The sequence below is a fragment of the Electrophorus electricus genome, chromosome 3, assembly GCF_041902795.1.
Source record: "Electrophorus electricus isolate QZ-2024a chromosome 3, ASM4190279v1, whole genome shotgun sequence".
Classification (NCBI taxonomy): Eukaryota; Metazoa; Chordata; class Actinopteri; order Gymnotiformes; family Gymnotidae; genus Electrophorus; species Electrophorus electricus.
The window spans coordinates 7,723,545-7,745,055 of NC_137499.1; the positions used below are offsets into that span (position 1 = coordinate 7,723,545).

The following is a 21,511-nucleotide window of genomic DNA, read 5'->3' on the forward strand; positions in this document are numbered from 1 at the left end:
CCTCCAATTACATTATGGAACCCAGATATTGTATAGAAATCCACCTTGGATATGTAACCCGTCTGTGTCTGTGACCATCTTTTGCATGTAATCATGATTCTCCACAGCAACAATAGTGCTGTATTTATAGGTTGAAATTCCAGCATTAGTATGGTGCTTACAAACTATATATTTGGGAGCAAAGCTCAACTTTCTACATATTAGCTCACCTTACACGTAATAACAGTGACTGGTATACAGATCTCAGAATATTTGACCCCAAGGATTCTATTCCCAATACAGCATACATGTTAACCACAATATTATTTCAGTGGTAGCTAAGTGGGGCAGTGGTAGCTTAGTGACTAAGCTACTTGAGTAGTAATTAGAAGGTTGCCAGTTCAAGCCCCACCACCAAGTTGTCACTGCTTGGCCCCTGAGCAAGGCTCTTAACCTTCAATTGCTCAATCTGTGTTCAGTCATAACTGTAAATTGCTATAAATGTAAACATTTTATTCTTTCCTATATACTAAACACAACATTTTGCCAAACTTTATACACAATAAAACTACCACTGCTACAGATGCAGTAGTTTTGTTATGCAGTAGTGGAAACTCTATATAATGTCCCATTCTCCACATTGTCCTCAAGAATGCTGACAGTGGAAATGAAAGAATGGACTGGGAAATGTCTGCAGGTCTCGCCACTGTATGCTGGAATGAATGAGATGTCAACATGTGGTGGACAGCCATAAGTTTTGTAAGGCCAGGTATGGTGTGGCTCCTCCAAATTCATTGTTCTTTTGATTAGATTTATTTAAATTATTATTAATATAAGGTGATTTGACAGTCAATAGACTTTTAATACTATTAGTAGTTCTCTGGTGAAATATTCTCTTTTTATCTTGACAGACTCTCTGACAATGGCAACAACGCCATTTGTGAGATGACGCAAGAGAAGTTATTCCGCCTCCTTGTCCTTGGTTAAAAAAATGCAATTTTTCCACTCAGTTCACGTTAGTATACCTCTGCAGGTTGTTAATTTGCATAACCTCCTCCCCTAATTTTGCGCTTCAATAGTGCCATTCCTTAAATTGCATACTCATGCAGTGAGAGTCACTAATAAAACCTGAAGCTCAGTGGCACTGTGTGTGTGAAAAGAGCACATATTAGAAGAGTAAACAATCTAGACTCAGGTGGTGGTGTATAACATGTTTCATTAGTAGAAAAAAAAGTACCCTTGGCATGTCAGATGAAGAAAAGATTCAAACACCACACATCAGCTATCTGTCCATCTACATCACTTCAGCTTCCTTTAGATATAGACTTTCTGTTCTCAGCTCAAGTATTACATAATTCTTAGATTGGCACAGAATTATAAAAGCAATTAAAGAGCCTGCCAGCGAAAGGGACATGAACATCAGAGTGTGGCAATGTACTCTGTGTGAAATCAGAGATCATCATGGGGAAGAAACACAGCAGCAGCATGTATGCCTTTAAATATACTATTAGGGAGATGTGCTAAGGCTGGAAATTGCTATCTGCATAGAATCAACCCCTTATTTCACCATGATCAGCTATTATTCCCAGTATGAGAATTTAACAATCCACTATCCGTTCAGAAGGTTTGTAGCCCAGGCTGGTTTTATGTGTTGAGCAGATTTGATTGGCACTGGAGCTCATTTTCTCTCTAATGAAGATGTCAGGATATGAGTGATGAGCAAAGCATAGGAGGACTGTTGGTGTCAGTTATATTTCTTTAAACATTATCAAATATTGCACTGCTTTTTGGGTTTGGATAGAATAATCCAGGGCTGAAACTCTTCTTTCTAACTACATATAATAGATCAGTCTCCAATCAGTCTTTAATTGATGCAATTAAAAGGCCTTTACCTCCCAGAGGCACAAGAAAATGTTTCCTGTTCTTTATAGGTAGCCCATTGGAAAGTTCTCCTAGTGGAGGCAGAATTCCTCTGTTTTCTCCAGGCCCTAATAATAACAATTTCAAATACTACGGCTCTTGACACAACATGAGCTATTCATGCACTAGAGCTGGACCTGAACAAAGAGATCCTTTAACATAACTATGATGGTGTTTAGTTTAAACATATTCGGCCACATTCATAAACTTGACCACAAGGCATCACACAAAATATGCGAAAAGGTATTTAATTCCTGTTAATAAAGTTACTGTGGTGATAATTAGCGCAAAGGTGTCAACTTGTCACTACGCCATATTCACATGTGCCCTAGGTGAAATCCAATCAAAATCACATGTAAATGAGGCCATGAATATTAATAAACCATGCCAAGAGACAGATGACTGATTAACCCCAGTCGTGAGACCAGTGATATGCTGAAAACTACCAGTTATATAAAGATGTATTGAATTTGTAACTTACACCAAGACTGGAAATGCATGAGTTGATGACTTCAGTACTTATTCTAAATAATGACAAAACAGCAAAACTATATCTAACCCTCAGTCTATGTGTTTATAGTTTCTTCCTGTAAAATACCTACATTTGGATTTCTTGTAAGAAAAACTTTTGCCTTTTAAAAAACTATCAATAAGATAAATAACCATTTTTTCCTATTCATGTATTTAGCACAAGATCTCAACTAATAATGCTCTTCAAATAACCACTTGGTTCATGTTTTGGCTTTGGGGCCCCAAAACTGCTCATCTCTTTTTCTGAGATATAGTATATACCTGTATGTGTTTTACATTATATACAGGACAAAAGACCTCCACTTTGAATCGGTAAAGAGGAAGGAAAAGCTGAAGAATGGCAGTAAAATGAACAAGCTCCTGGAAGACTCGATGGGAATCCTGGACGATGTAAACCTAAATATGGCTGTGGCAAGGGAGGGCCAAATGCAGGGTTGGAGAAGAATCAATGACTGCAGTGCAGAGCCGGACAGAAAACACAGTGCTCCACCAGCTCCACACAACCCAGGTAACGAAGGCCATGCTTATGCTCTGGTTCAGCTAAGTAACTCTACTACTCCAGTGCCTGATGACACACTGCAGACTGAAATCACAAATTAATTGTTTTGATCACTGAACTGCTCACTTTATGGGAGAAGAAAGGCAATATCAGCAATGTTCAACCAGATTTGGTGTATGGCGAACTACTGAGTTGTGGGTAGAAACTTCTTATCATTAAAGACGGAACTTCAACTGGATAAGAGTTCCCTCCTGAGGAATGTGTCAGCTTTCCTCATCGATGCAAGTGATTATCAGTGATAATTAAAATATTTAACCACCTTAAAATGTATAAGACTCATCTGGATTAGAGATGACATTGCCATTTTTCTGTGTCATAACATCCCTCAAAATTATTTAAAATAATTAGTTGTGTAAGATTATTTGACAAATTACTAACTGAAAAAGTATTTAGCTCCTTGAAATGAAAGACGTGAACATGATAGGGAAATAACTGTCTTACAATTGCAGTCTATTTTAGAATCATTAAAAAAGGCCCCTTTTTGTATAATAGACTCTTACTTTTTGGATAAGTACTCTTGTTTGAACTTTAGATCCTTAGGAAAGGTGTGAAAATTGAGACCAAAGAGCATTCTGAGGAAAGTTAAGATAAAATTATAGATATACCCAAAATAGAAAACGCTGACAAAATAGCATGCAAATGTTTGGATATCCCAGTGAACACTTTTGAATCAAGTGAGAGGAAATCAGGCTGGATTATACTGTCCATGCAAAATTAAAAAGTCATATTTACAGAGCACTTTACATATGGCACAAAATAGCTTAACAAATTGTTCGGTCCAGATCTCTATAGAGCAAGCTAGTTGCAACAGTGGCAAAGAAAAACTCCAAGACTCCAAAGAGAACCCATCCTCCTTGGAGGCCATCTTAAAAAGAGTCCATGCTATCCTACATTATATATATATAGTCCATGTCATTAGTTCAGTGTAGGTGTAAGAGTCTCAGCTTCTCCAGTGGGTATAGGGAGGGTGAGCTGTTTCTGCACTGCCTAGACAAGGCCAAATCTCAAAACTCTGGAAATCTTAGAGCAAAAATAGGACTTGTGAGAGAAGCCAAAGGGGATGGCAACAGTCATTCTAAAGGAGCTACACAGTTCAATGGCTGAAACTAGAATGAAGGTGCACCAGTCAATAATATCAAGAAATCTACATTGATAATCCATAAAGAATCCATTATTAAAGAAAAGCAAATCTAAGCACTTCTCAAGTTTGCCAGAAAGCATCAGTGTTACCCTGTTGAAATGTAGGACAAGGTTTTGTTGTCAAATGAGATAATAATCAGGGTTTTTGGCCAAAATGTTAAACACTTTATGCGGGCAAAATATAATACTGCCATTCCTCAACACCACTCAACAATGACGTATAGAGGTGGCACCACCATCTAATGGGGGTGCATTTACCCAACAGGAACTGGGCGCATTGTTAAAACTGAAGGATGGAAGGATGGAAGCGTGCAACATAAAAGGAGATATCAAAACAACCTTTTTCAGTCTGCAGTTTGGAAGACTAAAACTAAAACAAAACTAAAGCTTAGATGAAACGTCACCACATTTCACTCGCCTGGCTGATGAATTTCTAAAAGCCTTAAGGACAGTTGGTGATGTGTGTAGTAATTTGATAAAGCTTACCATTTTGTTGACAACATGAGTCAGAGCATCTACAATCTACAAGTTGCTCTGTTGGGGCTGCACTGTGCAGAAGGTGCCTGCAGATACTGAAAACATCTAGAGGAAAGGGCCAGATGACCACAATGGTACCAGTGACACAGATCAGTGAAATGTGCAATGGGTTGTGGGCAGGATGTAGACCAGCACATCCACTGCTGTGATGCCTGTACAGTGACAAAGGGATCAGTAGATAGCTCACAGACACTGCTTCACACTCTCCAGGTCTATAGGTTAATGCGCCAGGGCTCTTTTTTCACCCCATCAGGTATATCATGGATTACTTTACAACCTGGCCAGAGATGTATGCACTGTCACTACAACTGCAAACAAGATGGTTGACTACTGACTGGTACAGGTCAAGTCATCACCCAGCACCAGAAAGAATGAGACCGTGTCCCTGGGGCTAAGGGCTTGCTCATCAGCAGTTCAAGAACTGCTGGAGACAGCTCTGCACTACATTAGACCTTTCATTTGGAAGTCTGATGGAACTCAGCAATGGAGAGGAAGAAATGTCATTGTAACTTGTGGGAACTACAGCAACCCTTGGAGTCAGGATACCACCTCGCCCAAGACCATCTGGCTGAGCAGGAGGTTGACAGAAGCAGGTATATGGCACTCACTGCTGGGGAGAGCCATTTCAAGTCAGAAGCCAAGGGAAAAAAATGACTTTGCCTCAAACCTACTGATAGATGTACTCCCTGCAGCACTATAGCAAGAGGATCAGAGATGGTTTACTGAGTCTGACCTATACTGTGCTGGCACACCATTGTAGTAAATTCAAGCAGTTTAGCCCTGCATTACCCAACCCCCCCACCCCCCACCCCCCACCTCACAAGGAGCTTTCAATGCACTATCAACCTAATACCCTAACAAAGACAAAAGCCTAAAACCAGCTACAAATACTACTGTAAAAGATAGGACACATGGACAATGCAAAATATCCTGTAGGCTGTTGGGAGCCTGTTTATGTTGTTTGCTCTGGGTTGCTGGGACAGCTGATCAAAGAGTCCCTCCCTTCCAGGATTAGCCTTCAGCCACCCCAAAGGGTATGCACAAGCTGGCTGATAGTATTGTGTGTACTGGCAAGGATGGTTCTATTGTGCAATTAGACAGTATTTTTTTTTAAAGGCAGGTTTGTCCACTAATGTAGGCTGCTAGAAATATGTAATTTGGAGAGGTGAGAAAACATAAGTTAAAGAAATACATTAAATGAGTAATAAATGAGCCATTGTCTCTTGTTCTACCTACATGATGTCTATATGATGTTACAATATTTTAATCTGATGCATTTATTTTTAATAAAAGAGAAAAAAGAGCAAGTAGTCATTGTGTAAAACTGCAACTACCAAACCATGTGGTATATTTACATATATGATGGTTATAGCCTGGCATACACAATGTCATTGCAACACCTATGATAGATAAACATGAAATTGTCCCAACACTATGTCAAATTAGAGATATTCTATATACAAATTAATATTTGTCTTGGTTCAGTTTACTTGGTAGTACTCGTAGTATTTTTTGCAACTTTGTATTAATTATAGTTAACTTTTTTTATCCTGACTTTAACCATTCAAAATAGAAATGCTTTTTTTCACGTAACCTGCTGTACAGAATGATAAAGATTCTCAAGAGATTTAGTCTTAAAATAAAAAGGTGCAACTCACAAAAGAGCAGCACAGGCTTCAAAAATGGAGCTTCTAGCTCTGTCCAATCCCACAGTAAACTGGGTAAAGTCTAATATTCTAAAAGGGAGGCATTTAATTTTTTTGAAAATAATTAAAGAGAAAATAATTAAAGAGCAAAGCATGAGGGGGAAGATAAAGAACATTTACCTGTGCTCAGACTCATGGATGGAAAAGAGCACTCCAGAGGTGGAGGCCTTCTGCTGGATAGAAGCCATGAAGGTGAACTCGTTCTTGGTCCTGAAGAGCTCCAGAACCTTGTCTGTGATTTGTGATGGAGCATGGACAGCTCTTTGTGTATCTGCAAATTAGAGAACAGGAACAAGGGTGAACACAAAAAGCCAAAGCTGTTATTCTCCACAGTGGCTGCTATTTCTCAAGATATGACTTCTCAGTTGGAGGCAGTGGATAAAGGACAGCAGAGAAAGAGATGCCTCCGTTAAACGGCAGGCTTTGTGGTGATCCACTTCATCACTAAACTGCTTTATTAAAAACACAACACATGCCCTACACATACCTCCAATAACAGAGCTATTAGGTTTAGAATAATGAGTCTCAGGCCTTATGACACATTCAGATCTGGATTTAAAGTGGATTCATGTTAATTGCTTATTCAGAATAGCAAAAAGGCAGAGACTTTCAGTAGGTGATTACATTTATAGGTCTTATTATACTTGACGGCTGTTTGTGGGCGAACTACCTTTCTACTTTGGCTTAATGTATTTGCTATTTACCCCTTTCGAACCACTAGTTTGCGTGTCCCTATTGTCTGCAATAACTACACACTAACTAGCTTAAGTACCCTAGTTTGCCCACCCTCATCAGTCTGAGAGAGAATCTAGGCTGAACAGCATCCAGTTCTTGCAGCCAGCCGATAGGCTTTCTTGGCCGAAGCAATATGAGCTATGCCTCTCTCCCTCCCAACCAAAAGGTCACGCAGGTTCCATACATAGTTTCTCCCCAACACCCAAGTAATGCTCTTGAGCATACAGTTAAGCTTGGCATACGTTGAAATGACTATGAGTATCCATGCAGGATGGGAGAGAGAACAAACAAGTCATGTAAAATCATGAAGAGGCTTAGGCCAGCATGAAAAAGAGTTACAATGCAACTAATACCAGCGAATGGGGCGCCTCAGGCAATGTGAAGGAAATGATCCATAACAGGGAAAAACTAACAACACTGATAGTTAGCACCAGTGAAGCAGCTAACTGGTTTCTAGGCTGTCGTTCCAGCCTCAGAGGATTAAAATAATGTTCAGTGAAATCTGGCGAGTTAACAGAAGCAGACAAACATGGCACAACAAGGAATCATGTGGGGGATGAGGTTTGATCTCTGGAATTAGCTTAGGCCTGCACTACAGTGTGATGTGTACATGCAAATTGAGCCTTTGTGAATGCCAGCCTCAAGCAGCAGCATAAAGTATAACCATAAACAGACGCTCTTTGGCCGAGGCAATTGAACATGGATTTGCATGATGTCAGCACAATTTATATGGCAACTATACACACATACAAAGAACTCTGATTGCAGGCTAGTTTGTGTAAAGGTGACCGACTTCAAAATGAAGACAAAAAATTGTAAGGCGTTTGACACTAACCTAAATACATAAAAACACCTTGTAGTACGAAAGAGGAGAGAGGTCAATGATAAAAGTTAGTTCGACGGCAGCTTTAAGATGAACACTATATTAGTAATTCACATCATATGTTTAATCTCCATTCCCACAGAAAGCCTTTGCCAGAACATCATTCTTTTCCCACCTCTATTTCTATAACTGTGATAGGGCAAAATCCAAATGGCAGGACAATCTGGATTTAAATGATTGCACCCTTGTCTGATTGAATTACTGACAATCTTGGCAAAAACCCTGTGTGCAGTATGAGAACAAATTGTTTAAACGTGGTTTCTGAGTGAATGAGGGTTATATGACATGCAAGCACACTCAAAAAGGTTCTGCATGAATGTTATCTGTCTACATATATTAAGACGTCTCTTTTTAAAAATGCATTTAGAATCAAATAAAAAAAAATGTTTTGTGCTTTGGGTTCATAAAACTGAAGTTTTTGAAAATTATTAATTCCAATATCAATCAGACTGCCTTATGCAAAGTACAGATAATCCAGTAATGCAAGAATATGTGGGTTATTTCGACATTTGATTACATCGTCCTTCCCTTTGACATTTTAATGAATAAAATGACTACTGTGTCAATAAAAAACACTCAACATGTTATTTTATTGGTTTTAGGGTATTAAGACTTTTTCAAAAGTCATGTGCCTGAATTTAAGTTAAGGACAAAAACCAACATTAAAATTAGCTAATACTTTAAGATTAAAACGATGTTAAAATAGTTCAGATTTCACACATAATATTTTTTAAAACAGATTTCTTTATGCATAAACAGTGGTGTTGGGCAGATTTTACAGGGGAAACCCAATTTTGTCCCCTTTCCCAGGCTTTAAACCAACTTTTACACTTTAACTGTACTGAACTCTCTGGGTAAACAGCCCTGCAACCAGAAACAAGCTCTACTGTGAAAATGCCAAGAACAAAGACATCAACAAGCCACAAGGGTTCGGCACCTCAGCTTCCTACCGCTGATGTAATGTACTGACTAACTCGCATTTTAAGTGAGCTCATTGACAAATAATATACCCATAAATCTTCTGTCATAATCACTTGTTCTGAGTCACATGACTTAGGAAGTGAACTCATTTCATTAAGAAAAATGGCATCCAGTTGGTTAGTTTTTACATTCATGCTAGTGTTTTTAAACATGATTTGTATATTTCACACGAGGATAGGCATAAATTGTCAATCATGTGGCATTTAAAACATTTTTAAGAGTAAAACAAAGGAATGTTTTGCCCAAATATGTATGGAATATGTATGAAATATGTATGAAAATGTTTTATAAAATGTATATGAATACACAAACTGACATGCCATGTGTTTCACCACTTAGCCATCTTAGATTTAGCATGCTAATAGACAAGCCTCTTATCATCATCAACACTTTTACCTAGGTACCCGTCCTGATAAACCCATCCTGATAAATCCATAGGAAGAGTTCATAAACAGCTTCATACTGACGGTTCCATTTGTGCACTTGAGAAGTTCTTGTAGAATACCATGTGGGTCAACCATGCAACTGTGATGCACTTTCTGGCTGTAAGGACTTTGGCCAGTGACACTACATTGGGTGATCTACTAAGATCGTAGGTTGTGATGATCAATTCACCGCAAAATGCAGATATGGTGTTGCTGGTGGATGGTTAAATACCATGGAGAACCATGTATCTTACTGATGATCCTGTAGGCTGTCTTCAGATCATTCTGTTCAAACCCTTCATCCACCTTATTAGCAAGTGACAGATAGTAAATCTCTAAGCAATGGCTGTTACAGCTATACACTGATTATACTCCTCTTTGTCCTTTGCAAGGTGTTTGCCCACATGTTGCTACAAATCTACTGGTTGATTACAAACATGCTGGTAGCCAAGTGCTGACTTCAGCAATAAGGATATACAGCAGGTCAAAGTGTATTGGATGTTATCCTTGCCTTTTACCTCCTGACTGAGGTCCACTGTGAGTTCAGCAGGGAGCTACAAATTGCTGATGTCGACAAAGGCAGCATTCGACCCTGTCAACAGTTAAGCACTATGGCTACCACATACCTACTGAACCTCATTAAAGTCCTGCATGAGGGCACTACTAAAGGTACATTGTTGGATACCTTTCACAACTACTGCTGGAGTAAGACAAGGCTGCTTTTTGGTCCCAGCCCTCTTTTGGACATATTGTCGCATAGAATGACATCACACAACCAGAACACGACTTCTCCAACATCAGTTACACCGATGTTGCATAAGTGGATACTTCTAAAATGAACTTGGCATGGCAGGAACTTGGTTTAATAACTTTGAGTCCGAGGCTTCTTGCCTGGGCCTGCATGTTTCATGACCAAAAACCATGTTGCATAACCTATGTGCTAATGCCATTACATCAGGCATAGGTATGCAATCACACTGGATGGAAAAACGTCTCAGGATTTAGCTACCTGGGCAGCATACAAATGGCAGAGGTGCACTTGACATCACACACCAAATTGGTGAGGCTGCCGCTGCCATGCGGTCACTCCTAAATACTTGGGAGTTAGAAGAACATCTTTATGCTGTGCTTATCACTTGTGCGTGATGCCCGTCCTGCTCTATGGCTCCAAGGCGTGGACTCTGCTACTACGAGACACTCAAAGGCCACAGGCATTCTGCATGCGCTGCCAGAGCCAGATTTTGCACCATTAATGGTTTGAGCTCATCCCTGAATATAATTCTTACCACCTGAAGATGACTGCCCTAGTGCACAGAGCTCTGGCCTGCACTGTTTCCCACTGTACTGAAAAAGTTCAACCAGCTGAAAAGTGACATCATGCCTGGCTTCTGCAGACAGGAAATAGTTCCACATCAGCCATTCTTCAAGAGTAGAACCTTGAACTTTGATAGGGCGTGGTGATAATATGCACTCTATGTGATCAGCACAATGGACCTCAGTTTGTGCAGGCATATGGATGGATGGACAGATGATACCTAGGGCTCTTTTGTAACAAGCTTGATGCTAGTGAATTATAGCCATGAATTGTAGGCTAAGGACAGAAGAAGCATCCTACCCACCCAAACAGAGGAAAGTCAATTTCAAAAGGTGTGAAGTTTACTTTTATTCCAATTATTCATTAAACTTTTAAAAATGTAAATGTTTTAGCATTAAAATTGTTGTTTTAAACTTGATTTAACAGCAGCTGATTGGCTTAGCCTTTTAAACAGAAAAATCTTATAAATGTAAATGATTAATCATTTAAATCCATAGGTCCATAGGCCACAATCTTTAAACTAATATACTGAAAAAAAAAATCCTTCATTTTAATAAAACCTAACAATGAAATCTAATGTTATTTATATAATAATAATAATAATAATAATAATAATAATAATATAATTTATATATGCCAATATAATACTAGGAAATTAAGAGGACTATTTAAATAAATGGTAACCACATTTCTTTCTAAAATCCAATCATATTTGGTTATCTTTTCTAAAAAAAAAAAAAAGATTAAAGCCCTGGATATGTGAAATTTTTATACAAGGAGACAATAACTACATGCAAAATAGCTTTATATCTTTATAAATAGCTTTTTGTAAAGAATTGGCTATTTGTGGCTCAAAGAACTGCTGTAAGTGTTTTTCTTTTATTCCAACTAATTAATTCCAAGCTATTTCCTTCCAGATACCTATATGTTCATAACTGAGTTGACATGTGGACAAAAATAAATAAATGTATTAACACAGAGATGACCCAGTAGGTTTTTTCTAACTTAATATGTCTCTTACTAAATGTAGTGGCAGGAAGAGCAGAATTTGAAAGATCTGAAAGAAATTTTCCATTTTTTGAAAGTTTTCCTTGTCAATTGTTTCAAATGCTGAAATGATCCATGTAATAGTCCCATTAAGGGAAATTAATCTCAAACAAACATCATTTATTCAGAAATATTACATATATTTATTGTATAAATATTTTTTCAGTTTCCAATTAGAGACAAATATTCATCACTTGCTGTTTGGTGAGTAAACATAGTTGATAAATATTGCACTGTTTTGAAACATTAGTTGAGAAAGTTTCAAATCATTGCAACATGTAGTACTCTGGCATCTTCTGTAGCTGTTCACACACTAGTTTGCAAGCAACTGCTTCAATGTCATAATGGTATGCAAGTCATGAGAACCTGAACAATATAATTATCCTGCACTGTATCATTAAAAATACATTTACTCACATCATCTAAAGATGCCCTGTTAACCTCCAACATTATTTAGTTTTCTCCAGTGAAGTTAAAATAAATAAATCAATAGATATTGCTTAACTGACTTGCACATTAACTATTATCTGACTACCTACCAAACAAATTTTCACTATATCTTCTGTTATTTGTAACATTAAATTAGACATGGCATACAAGAGATGAAGTACTTTACAGTTACTGATGTTACTGACTGTCAGTGCACCTTACTGTAAATGTCAGAGTTTAACTTACCAAATCAGGGGCTCAATACCATGCCCTACATGCCAGCAGAAACACTCGTAGTCTGCTAAGTTCAATTAATTGGAAAAATATATTGCAGTTATCAATAAAAGGTTAAAACTAAAAATAATTAGGGATTAAAGCTATAAATAATTAAAAGCAAATAGTGTGCAAATTGCCAGGGGAGCATCACTTCAGCTCTAGAGGAGAATAATCTACAATGGCTTTAACCATCAAGGTTAAGAGTGCAATTAAAGAAAGCATTTGTTTGCTTTAATGCTCAAAAGCATAATGGTAACAAGTGTAAATGTGTGTGTAAAGCAGCTGACTGAATTGTATTGCCTATGCCGGGTATCTGGTGTTATTTCAGGCACTGCAGAGACAGTAGGAAGCCGTAGCAGGCTCAGGCCCTGATTTTCAGTTGTCAGATCAAAGGGAAGCTCTGGGCTCTGGAGAGGAGCCGTTCTCTGCTGGGGAGCCCAAAATACACACAAGCACACATCCACAGACGAGGGCTCCTATCTGACTGGAGTTACATACACACACCCCCACAGACCATATTTGTTCAGAAGCAATTTATACATAGATTTTTTAAAGAATAATGCAACGATAATCAAAATAACCCACATCCAAAGTCAAATTTATGTATTTAAAAAGCAATCAGAGACATTAATTCATTTCTCCAACCAACGTCATTTAAATGTATCCATTGCAATCAATCGGTATTTAAGTTGCCAAAAAAAAAACACGCAGTCAACAGATAAATTTACATATGTACTATGCATTCCTAGAACTTCTACTGTGATCCTTACATTTAGTTTCTGGGTCATATCAGATATTAAAGATTGAAGGATGAGATGGTTTCCTTGTCTGCTTCCAGCAAGATTTTTCTAATTGTTGATCTAGCCTAGAACCACAGTATGGGTGACCCCTATGGGATCAAATGGCAAAAGGACAGCTAAAAGCCTCTAGCATTTAGGAAATAGCTTGTGCAAAAACTCGAATTATTATACAGTTCCATCATAGACTGCTCTTTAGCCAAGGGGCTGTGTCATACACCAAAATAAATCTGGCCTCCAATAAAATATTATCCACCATTTTGTTGGTTAATGTTTATGCTGCATATTTATCAATTTAAAGGATATTTCAGCAGAACAATAAACTATGTAAACAATAGAACAGCAGAACAATAAAAAAGGCTTATTTTCACTTAAACCTCAATCTCTGATTTTTCACTTAAACATCATCTAGGCAAACCTGGTCATTAACAAAAGCATGTCACTTTGTTTTATGGAACTTTTTCATACAAGTGAATGAATATACATGTGCAATTCAGGGAGTTGGATAAACAAGAATGCAAAAGATTGGTGGAAAAAAATCTTAATATTTCTACGAGCCAAAAAAAAATTCAGTTTCTGTTTTTAAAGGGGATATTTTTGTATTTTTCTGTGTTAAACCTTGCATTTATGAATATAAATTGGACCCTGTCAAATCCAATTAGCCTTAAAGTGGTTGGGTGCCTATTTTTTGTGGCATTACAGCAAGATAGTGTCTTCAGGGCAGGAAATAAAGGAGGTTGAGATCACTACCTGCACTGCAGCATTCCATCAAACTGCATGTTAAAGACATGAATTGAATTGCAAGGTACCTTACTGAGAGATTTTCATGACAGACATGGACTACCTCGTACAGTTATACCTACAAGGACACATTACATGTAAACACCTAGCAGCCTGTCACTTGTACACTGTAAAATATCCTGTAAGTCATATAGGAAATTCACTGTGGACAACCATTAATATACGTTCAGAGAAAGGACAGTGTCAGGATCTTCCTGGTTTCCCATCCAGACTACACTGAGTTCACAGCACAGTGCAATCTCATCCTATGAAGAGTTCAGGTAAATCGTATCCTAAAAAAATAAGTAAAAGAACATTATTTCAGTTACTTAGTTACCAGACAAGAGTTCGATGACAGTTAAAAAAAAATTAAAGAGAGACTAACGTAAGATCTGGTACATGTTTATTTCTTGTCCTGTCAAATCTATGCAGTCATTCACTGACAGGCCCAAATGCAGCATTGCAATCAAGAATTAAGGAGCAGTGAGAGTTCTAAAAGAGAAATGTACCTGTCGAGCCCCACTGCCAATTACTCACTCTAACTCGAAAAAAATTCTCTCATGCTCTGCCAGGTCTCTTCATGCCATTAGATCTGCTCTTTCTCCCTTGAACAGCTGACTTCCAGTCCCACCATACACTGCCTCCCTGCTTTGAACTTCCTTTAGTTCCACTCCTACCTCCTTCACCACTTTTTGGCCCATTGCTGGGCTTCCTCTTTTTAGCTAGCTTCCACCACTTTAACGCTTCCATTTTTGCAATTTGAAAGATTTGTTGCCCCCTCTATACTCTCCTCCCAGTTTTGATGAATTCTCCAAGGACCAAGATGCTTATAATATGCTAATTTCTTCCTCAACACGACAACAAAACCATCATAGTTACGTCATCTCCCTCCTTTGACTTGCAACTTTGTATCTGTCCTCAGTGATGCCTCTTTTGACCTCTAGTCTTGACCTATTTGCCTCCTTCTGTACCTTGTTTCCATTGAAGTATATCCTAGTTAACAGTTGAGGGTCACCTCAGGCTCACCCTGTCCATGCGATTCTTTTCAATCTTTCCCTCCAAATACATTTATGTTATTCTGTTTCTTTCCTGGCATAATGCTAATCTGTTTGGTGAATGTGTGGATGTATCTAACCATAACTTTTGCATCATAGTGCTACATGTTTCAAACGGACAGTTATCTGTTTGCCTATAAAACTTCTACCATCCTTCTCTTGGCCCCATAGGCCTCTTTTTCAAGATACACCCTGCAGCATCACTCTTTCTTACCAGACCATGCGAACTTGCCTTGAGCTCCTGACGACAGCTCTTCTATCTTCTCACTTACTCAGCCGTCGATTTTCCAAATCTTTCGTCTGTATAGTAAGCTTCCTCTTGCCTCTCTCCATTCTCTGTTAAGCATCCCCCCCCCCCCACCATTTTTTTTAAAAGATTCATGTCCTCACACTGCAGGTGCTCACCAGGGTTACAGCATTTCTCTTTTCAGCACTGATAATCCCCTTGGTGAGGATCTCAAGACCTCATAGTCTTGACAGCAGATTCTGTGTCTCCTAGTTATGGTCAGATATTGCGGTGTGCTCTACTTGCATTTTTTTTTTTTTCTCCAAAGAGACCGCTCAGGTAATTGTTTAGCCCCCTCCCCGTCATCTTGACACCTGGCTACTTCCTCCTGGTAGGTCTTTCTTTATATGCCATTATATGCTTGCAACTGATCCAGAATTCAGATGTAAGAATTATCTTTACTTTTCTTAAGGTCTCCCACATCACTGCTTTTTAAATCAGATTTAAAACTCTGATGCTTCTCTACAAAGACAAAAACAGCTCATTTGACCACCTAAAGGCAATGGTCAAATCCAGCACCCTTCAAGAATGAAGGAAGACAAGCATAGTAGCATCGGTTTCCCCTGCCTGTCTCCATAGCTGAGTTCCTTGCTGATTTCAAATTACAGCTGAAAGTCCATCTTTGTAAAAACATTTCAAAGAATACTAATATGATAAATAATAACATCTGCCAAATGCTGTAAATGTAAAATCATATCAATTTCAGAGTAAGATTATAACTTGTTGATTTCTCTGTAAAAGCCTTTTTTATATAAAATGATTTAATGAAAGGTCAACTTGTATAAACATTTACAAAGCCATACTAAACCATGACCATGCTGTCTCTTCATACTGATTTCACTGGTTCATCAGAGTGCCAACACTGAATTTTTTCTCTGCTGATAACTGACCAGCATGAGACACCCTTCACTCACCATTATAACATAGCCAGCCACCCCCCACCCCATCGATTCTGCACCTAAAATTTAATTCTCATAATTCTTTATCTAGTCCTCTGGTTTATTATATACACAAATTCCTCATATCTACAATATTTATACATGATGTGGTTGTAAGATATACAAGAAAAGGTTCATTAATAGTGCATTTTGTAGAAAATAAAATGACTAATCTACTTAATTAATGCATTAACTGAGATTAAATTCTATGCCTCTCTGTTTCAGTATTTTGTTGTGACAACTGGTTTTGGAATGCTCCATGTTGGATACTCTTCAGCCTTCTTCATCCTTCTGGTGGGAGGTCTAGATAAATGAAATTTGCCCAGGGTCGCCAGGAGTTAGCCACACTTGTGTGAGAACTGTGTGTGTGTGTGTGTTGGGGGGGGGGGGGGGGGGGGGTTGTAGGAGATAGAAGGAGACCAGGCCTTGGGTAGCTCATCTTTGCATGCTGCTTATCAAGCAGACCCAGAGGACATGCCCTAATTTCTGTATCTCCTGGCTGAGCATGGCCAAAGACAGGCAGGTAGCAATTATTAAGAGGGGGGAGAAAAAAGAGACTGGGGCCCAGGAACTGGGGTCACAGCTGAGAGCGACAGAAGTTGAGCACGATAAGACAGGCGTGCCATGTGACATGCCAGCTATGCTATCCATAAACATGATTAGCCAGGAAGACAGAGGCTAGGTGGAATTACCTCAATAGCACACATTCTCCCACTTTGCATTTCTACTGAGCAAAGCACAATGTGAAGTTATTTCCGTTAGTTTTAAAAGTAAGTTTAGAATAGCCAGGGTGCTTATCTCATTAGAATCACTTTGCTTTATCTGGTGTTTGGGGCTATGAAATGGAGAAATAGACAAAGTGTTTAATTCTTTGTTATGTATGGTCTGTGCTAATGGGTCCCTAAATGTGATGCAATTCCTCCAGATCCATGCTGTAAAAAAAGCATTCTTTTTGAGTTCTCCATCTAACTAAGAGTTCTCTGTCTAACTGAGCTATGTGGTAGCAAGGACGCCTCTGTGAAACATCAAACCTCTCTGATCACAAACACTACTCAGAAGGATAAAATTAATTAGCTCTAAACTTAATGAAGTCTAATTAATGAGCTTAACTTTCTTTGTGTGCATGTGTTATCAGTTATAAAGAGTGATAATTATATACTTGTGAACAAGAAAGCAGCAGCAGCAGTAGGTTTTATGCAATCCGAGTTTCTTTCCAAGGTCGTCCTTACAGACTCCACCTGAAGATTTCTTAAGCTATTGCAAAATGTATGTTGCAGCATTAATAAAACATTGATAAGGAATCATCTAAAATCTCCCTGCTTTAAAGGATAATGTAGGAAAATTATCCTTTACACTTAAATGAAACTGAGATTTGGCATGAAGAATTTAAGTCAACAATAACGCAAACCAAACTTTGTGAATATCACATGGACTTTTTTAAAGATGTAATTTTGTTACAGGCAAAGTCTAAATGGAAAATTAAAAACTCCAGGTCAACACCTTTACACAAACATACATATGCTTTATGAGATCACCTAGAATAAAACAATCACTGGGCTGTAGTAAATAATGGCACACCTCCCTACACTAACAGACCTTCCTTGAACAGATGATGGGGCTGTATGAGTGCTTATCCCCCATGATTCCCACATGCCATGCCTTATAATCGACCCATTTTCATACACGTGTGTTGAAGGATGAGGGGATTCCCCAATTATGAGCCTTATTAACCAGTTCAGGACTCCAGAGAGTCTCAGCCAGAGGAAATAAGAATGACTCTGATATAGTCATCATCTTTCTCCATATCTGGGGCTGCACTGCAGGGGACCAGTGACTTTCTTCTGTCACAGATGGAGACATGTAGAAGGGGAGTATGTGTTTTTTTGGTTTGCATAGCTCTGAAGGCATCTGCATATCTCTGAAGGCATCTGTATATGTACATCCACTTGAAACAGTAACAGTAACAGTACTATTTATATTTCATCTGTCCTATGGAATAATATCAAGTGCTTATTAAAGAAGAAATACAATTGCTTCAGCTTAATTTTTTTTATGGTTACTTGTACATAACAGCAGGATTCTATGTTTAACATGCACAGCACATCCTGTGAATTGCAGATGATGCATCACATGCATCAAATTACTTAGAAATTAATGTATTTCTGACCGACATCAAGCTATGCAGTATAATAAGTCGTGAACTGAGGCAGGAGATAAAAGATAGTCTTCATGTTACATGAAACAGGCACAAAGACAACCCTTGGTACTACTGCTGCATATGCTATATGTCCTGCTTCTGTTATATACAAAAGCAAAAATCATTTTGTGCAACGTCATGCTATGTCCTAAAGGGATGTTCCACATTACAGAGCATTTCATTGATTTTTTTTTTTTCATTTATTGTGATATGTGCTTGATGTGGGTTTTTTGTACACATTCTTAACTGTTAAGGTTAATAACTGTTAAGAAGCAATTAAGAACTGTTAAGAAGCAGTCATGTTTCCTTCCCCTAAATTGTAGAGGACACTAAAACGACTTGTTTTCCAGCATGTAAAACATCAACAAATATCACTAAGCACCTTGACAATCACAATCAAAGCTTTGTCAGAAATGCCTTTCCATTTCCTCCGCAAAGTTTAAAAAAAAAAGTGTTACAAAGAAAAATTTATGTTACACATATATGAAATTGTTTTTATTAAAATCAGGTGCATCCCTTCAAAAGCCAGGCCAGCAGAGAGGCAGTGAGACATACTAGTCAGTACACTCAGAGTAGCCCAGTAGGCTCCCTCCTGTCTCATGATGCTGTCACACTCTGCTTCATTTATCTGCATTTGTTTCAACACTCCATCAAACTGCTGAATGTCAGAGAAACAGGTTTTGAAGTTCGCTCATGGCTCGGTAGGGCCATGGCCTAGCTGCTGTGGCACTACTGATATCAAACTGGGTCGACGGCAGGAACCCATCTGTGGAGAAGCAGAATGAATAGGACTTGGACACTTGCTCATGTACTGGCCACAGGCCTTGGAGAGGAAGGGTGCTGAGGCCACAGAAGATGGTGAGTAGAAAGCAACTCATTTAAAAAAGGCATCCAAAGGGGCTAACACACACAAACTGAAAGCTGGACATTAATATCAGTGATCCACAGCTACATTTACTTCCACACGTGTAGTCATAATGTTGTAGATTAACCTATGACTGACTGACCCCAGGGACCAAATTTGGTTATTGGTTAGGAAATTTCTCTACATGTAAGTAGTTGCATGATTGCTTGATAAGAAATGAATCAATACATCAATATGTGCGCCCTGGTATTAGACTGTAGTTATACAGCCAGAAGACCCAGCATTTCCATAGTAGCTCATTACTTTAACGACCAGACTCCTGCATTGGTGTTGATGTTTGCGCAACAGGTCTCATGTGCTTTCCTACATCATAAAAAAATAAGCAGCTTCACGCATATGAATTTCAGTTGCTCTTTCAAATGCACTTTGGTAAAAATAGACAACCACTAACAAACAAAAATCTGCATTCCTCAGAAGTGGAACATGAGTGCATTTTTTCAGTTCTGTTTCCCAATAAAACAACAACAACAACAACAATAATAATAACAACCACGATAATAATAACAATAATAATGATGATGATGATGATGATAATAATAATTATTATTATTATTATTATGTTCTATTTATATAGCAGCAAAAAGGCCACATAAATCAATAATGAATTGTTGTTTAAATTGTGAATCATCATTTACTGCCTAACCATGGCTAGCTCAGGCTGGATGATGCTCAGGATTATTCAGAAAATATCATCAGATTTGACATTTGGAGAAAACCAAGGAAAACTCCTGAATAAAAAACAGAGGATGGAACACTGCAAATCAAGCCCTATGATTGCACAGAGCACAGTGGACTAGACCCTTTTTGAGGACTGTTGGAAAGAAAAGATAAGCTTTAAAAGATGCTGATTAACTTGGTGATTATAGGTACTGATCTAATGAGGACTTTCTGAGAGCTGCCATTCATTTGGCTCATGATGAAAAAGAACATCTGCAACTTGAAGAAATTAAAAATGGATATACAAATAATGTTTAAAAGCTCTCCTGTGCTCTCATCCCACCCCCATCCCCACATACATCTACACCTGAACTGTCTGCATGCCAAGTGGAACAGACTTGTTTGAAAGGGGCACTTGGCCCTCTGCCAATATAGTCTCTTTTGCTTTGGTCAATCTGCCACAGTATCAAAGCACCGCAGCTCAGTCGGCATGGATATGAAAACAAACAATTCCACTGTGGCTCATCATCACTTTCTTGCTCTCTCTCTCTCTCTCTCTCTCTCTCTCTCTCTCTCTCTCTCACACACACACACACACACACACACACACACGTTAGCCTAGCTCAGTCTAAGCAAGGTCAAGATGAAGGATACAGACAGAGTGCAGAGTGCGGTCAGACACAGTTATATTACTCTTGTCAAACACAGCACTTACAGTAAGCACATGCATGCATACATACACACACACACACACACACACACACACAGAGTCTTGTCTGTACTGTAAACTGAACTCCTGACAGACAGCAGAAGGGCTTCCTCAATGCTATCACCAAACATAAAATGGCTGGGAAGTCAGTAAGGTTATACAGACTAAGGACCTGCTCCTGCATCATTACCCTTATTCTGAGCAACAAGCAACAGTGTTTGTTTGCATTAAACAAACATCTTATGGTGCTTTCGCACATCACAAAGCAGACATAACCCTGGTCATGATCGAGATCACTATTAATGATATGGAACTGAATCCATCATACATAAGGATTATAACACAACCCTGGTCTTTTCTTATTAGGGAGAGACACAAAAATAAATAGTTTCTCGTCATGACTTTACCCAAAATTTCTAAAGTTAACCTGCATAACAAGATAACAAGCACCAAACACTCTTTAGACCTATAACTTTGTGTTATTTATTTATTTTTGGGGAGGGCACAATATGAGTGGAAAAAGACAGGCCCGTGTTTCCCTGTGCTGCACTATTACCTTTAAATGCCACACACTGAGGGTGTCATTAAAGCTCCTAACACAGCCTGCTCATCTGCAGACCTGGCACCCTATGTGTTATAAATAAAACTTAAGTAGGTACTTCAGGAAGAAACGTTGGCTATTTATTTATAATTGTTACATAAAT

The 21,511-nt window shown here is 38.5% G+C and overlaps 1 protein-coding gene across 1 annotated transcript in view; it reads right to left on the bottom strand.

The window, feature by feature from the left end:
- LOC113578130 (protein kinase C-binding protein NELL1) overlaps positions 1 to 21,511 on the bottom strand; it is a 163,314-nt gene that overhangs the window by 124,348 nt on the left and 17,455 nt on the right. The window contains exon 3 of the mRNA XM_035527909.2: positions 6,493 to 6,643. Coding sequence (XP_035383802.1) covers positions 6,493 to 6,643 — 151 coding nt within the window. The remainder of the gene's footprint in view (positions 1 to 6,492; positions 6,644 to 21,511) is intronic.